General features: G+C 41.5%; 1 protein-coding gene across 1 annotated transcript; it reads right to left on the bottom strand.

Annotated features, from left to right (window-relative positions):
* Nucleotides 1–272: 272 nt before the first annotated feature.
* On the bottom strand, nt 273–3110 carry LOC112727349 (uncharacterized). The gene has a single exon (XM_025777062.3). It carries the CDS (start codon nt 2672–2674, stop codon nt 554–556), a length of 2121 nt encoding a protein of 706 aa, XP_025632847.1. The 5' UTR covers nt 2675–3110; the 3' UTR covers nt 273–553.
* Between the last annotated feature and the right edge of the window lie 474 nt (nt 3111–3584).

Genomic DNA, 3584 nt, shown 5'->3' with positions numbered 1-3584 from the left:
AACCCGACTTCACCCGGCCCATGTGCACCCCTAACAACAGGTACAATCGATTTTTGATTTCAGGCAACGTTACTTATTCCGAGTACCGAATCACTGGATTGTGTTTTTTTATAATTTTTGTACCTCAATACTAAAATGCGTAACACATATTTAAATTAGTAAATACTCTATTAATTACATATTTCGATAAATATTAAATTTATTTAATTTAAATAAAAAATTTCTTAATTTTAATGTATACTTAATATTTTTTATAATCAAACAAAATTTACTTTTTTTGGGATTTAATCATCACTATTTATTTAATAAAAATCATACATTATATGCACGAGCATATCATACAAACTAATAATTTCAATGGATACAATAATGCAATTCGTAAAATCATTATTGGATGGACTTATAATGCACATGACCATATTGTACAAACTAATCATTTCAATGCAATTCGTAAAATTATTATTGAATGATTATCACATACTATTATTAAACCGAATGCGACCTTTCAGATTCAAATCCTTTACGGCAGGGGGAACCCCTAGCAGGTCTCCCCTCAGTTGATCCAAAGTGGTTCTTGAAAAGCACCCATCAACACGTCACTATCATTTTCCTTCTCATCTTCAGAGCATAGCGCCAATACCCCATCGTACCACGTCGGCGTCCCATTCTCATACGCATTACACGTCAGCCTCCTCAACCCACTCCCATCCAACCTCACCGCATACAAGTCCCCGTACGGCTGAAACTGGTTCGGCAACGACACCGCCTCCGCCGTCACGCCCCCTATGTTCGCCGTGAACAGCAACCACTCTCCATTAGAGCTAAAGAACACGTGATTTAACCTCTCCCTCTCCGCCAATTCTCCCTTCGCCACTTCAACCCTCCGCAAACCACTACCATCAGGCTGCACCACATAAATTCCAAATACCTCTGGATTCGTTGGGTTATGCATGTTCGAAGAAAACGCAATTAGATCACCCTTAGGTGACCAACACGGCATCGTATCGATCCACGCTCCTTCCGTCAGCCTCCGTAAACCGCCGTTAAACTCGCCGTCAACAGCGTCAACTATGTATAAATTCTTGTGCCCTGATCTACCAGAACGAAACACGATGGATTTCCCGTCCGGAGAGCACGACGGGAAAGCGTTGTTTCCGGTGCCGGATTTGGTCAGAATCTTCATCTTAGATGGAATCTCTTGTCGGTCATTGGTTAGATGGTCCAGCTCGAATTCTATCCGTGCGATTTCAACCGTTTTCGAAACCGACTCGAAAATTGGACCCACGGAGGTGTATATAACGTGCTTCTCCGATGGGCTCCAAGAGTTGTAGAAGCACGTGCGTCCTTTCAGCAATGTCCAGCGCTTCGAACCATTGGATCTGATTATCTTGACGCCGCCGTTAGCGTCAAAATCGTGATTGAAAGCAATGAAATCACCGCATGGGGAAAAGATGGGGAACGAACCGTTTAGTCTCAGTAACTGTAGGTTCTGAATTGGAGACTGAACAGGATCAAGATGAGGGTACGTGGACTCGCCCTGAGTTGGGTCGCCTCTGAATCGGTGGTACCCAAGGTACCGTGAGTTGCGAGATACGAAAGGATTGTAATGGTGGAAACTTGGATTTATTGTTTCCGTGACTGGTTGAAACGATTGCAATTCAAGATCAAAGATCTCAATGTGGCGAAAACTGCTCCCTGGCCGGCGAGTTGCGACGGCGATACGCTTTCCATCGTGCATTGCCGCCGGCGTGAAGCAGTGTACCCCTGCCGGCGTGACCCGAACCGGCGGGTCCGATCGACATAGCTCCGAATCGAATAAATCAACCCGGAAAATGCTCCACCAGCCATCCTCTACAATTCTATGGAAGAATATCGTGTTGTCTTGTGACCAAGTCGGCCATCCGCCACGCTCACTCACGACGACGCGATTCTCAGGTTCGGACTCAGAGAAAACAACGATTTCCGTTTCAAGCTCTCGGAAATCGCCGCGCCACAGTCCGGAGCCGTGGGAAGCGACGGCCATGAATTTCCCGGTGAGTGACACGGCAGGGCTGTAATCAACCACACCTTTAGGTGTAATCCTAGTCACTACTCCATCGACGCTGTCTACGGCGGTGGAATAAACGGCATTCCAGCTCTTGAAAACAGTTTCAGGTTCGGGTGGCTCGTGGGTCGAAACGAAGTAGAGTTTGCCGTTCTTAATAGTTGGTCGATCGTGGAAGAGGCTATTAGGGACGAAGGGCAAAGGTTGGGGTTTATCTTCGGGTCGGGTTAGGTAAAACCGGGGCGACCCTGTTCGTTCTGAGACGAAGACGACACTGTCGTTTTCATCAGTAAACTGGGCGTTGAAGTTTATTGAGACACCGTCCGTCAGTCGGCGGTCCGCGAAGGCAGCAGTGTGGTGGTTGTGGAGGTCGACGGAGAAAATGTCGAAGCCGTATTGGGGCCTCCCAACGGTGTTGAAAACGATGGTTCCGGATGGTTGCGACATCGTTGATTTAGAGTGAGCGTTGGAGAGTTGGTAAGTGTTACTAAGAGTGATGGGTGAACACGATGAGGATATAGTGGTACGGTGGTTATTAATAGGGAAGAGCAGCTGTGACTGTGAGTGTGGAATATAAAATTGTGAGGGTGCCGGTCTCTTGCGCAAGGCATGACGTAGACTAGTCAACATTTTATCTGGCTTGGTTACTTTGTTGACACGGAGTGGTAGTGTGGAACAAGAACAACAGAAAGCAAAACAGAATCTTTATTTCGTTTGGATAGACGCTCTTGTACACACCACCCGTGCGACTCAAGGCTAAATATTTCTTTGGCCAAATATGTTCTGTCTTTAGTTTTACTTAACAGGTGGAATGCATTCGTTTATTGACGAATTATCGGGGAATATTATATTCAAAACTTATGTTTGATTCATGGAATTGTCTACGGTGAGAAAACTTAATTCTGGTCCTGTAAATATTCGGTGAGAATATTTGAAATTAATGGTCCTTTTTGTATTTGTACGATGAAGTTTTTTATAGGAGATTCTGTTCCAATATTTTTTATATTTGTAATTCATGCCAAATGGATTAGATAATAAATCAATGCTGAGTTAGCTTTATTAATTATAAAATTATAAATGACGTTGAATTAGATAAATGATCTCTTATTTGGACTCTTATTTTAAAATGAACTGAGATGAGACTGTGACACTGAATATAACATAATTGGAGAAGACCAATATGGTAGATTTTATGAGATAGAGAAAATCCAATATTAATACTTTGATTAAAATTTTATGGACATAACAGTGTTAAATCTTTTTAGATTAGATATTGAGTCGTATATCACTTACAGATGACAATAATATGAAAAAACTTTGACATAAGATAATAATGAATATAACAATAATATTAATAATTCAATAATAATGAATAACTCTAAACCTAGTAACATGTTTGGCTTGCATGAACCCTCTTTGATTGAAATAGAATTATCAATGTAAAGCTCTAAATAAGTTATTATAATTAGTATAAATTTATATGATTTATTGATTAGATATATAATTAGTTATATGTATTTAATTATTTAAAAATTTGAAA

Source organism: Arachis hypogaea, chromosome 12, assembly GCF_003086295.3.
Source record: "Arachis hypogaea cultivar Tifrunner chromosome 12, arahy.Tifrunner.gnm2.J5K5, whole genome shotgun sequence".
Taxonomy (NCBI): Eukaryota; Viridiplantae; Streptophyta; class Magnoliopsida; order Fabales; family Fabaceae; genus Arachis; species Arachis hypogaea.
This window is presented reverse-complemented; position numbering and strand designations above follow the sequence as displayed.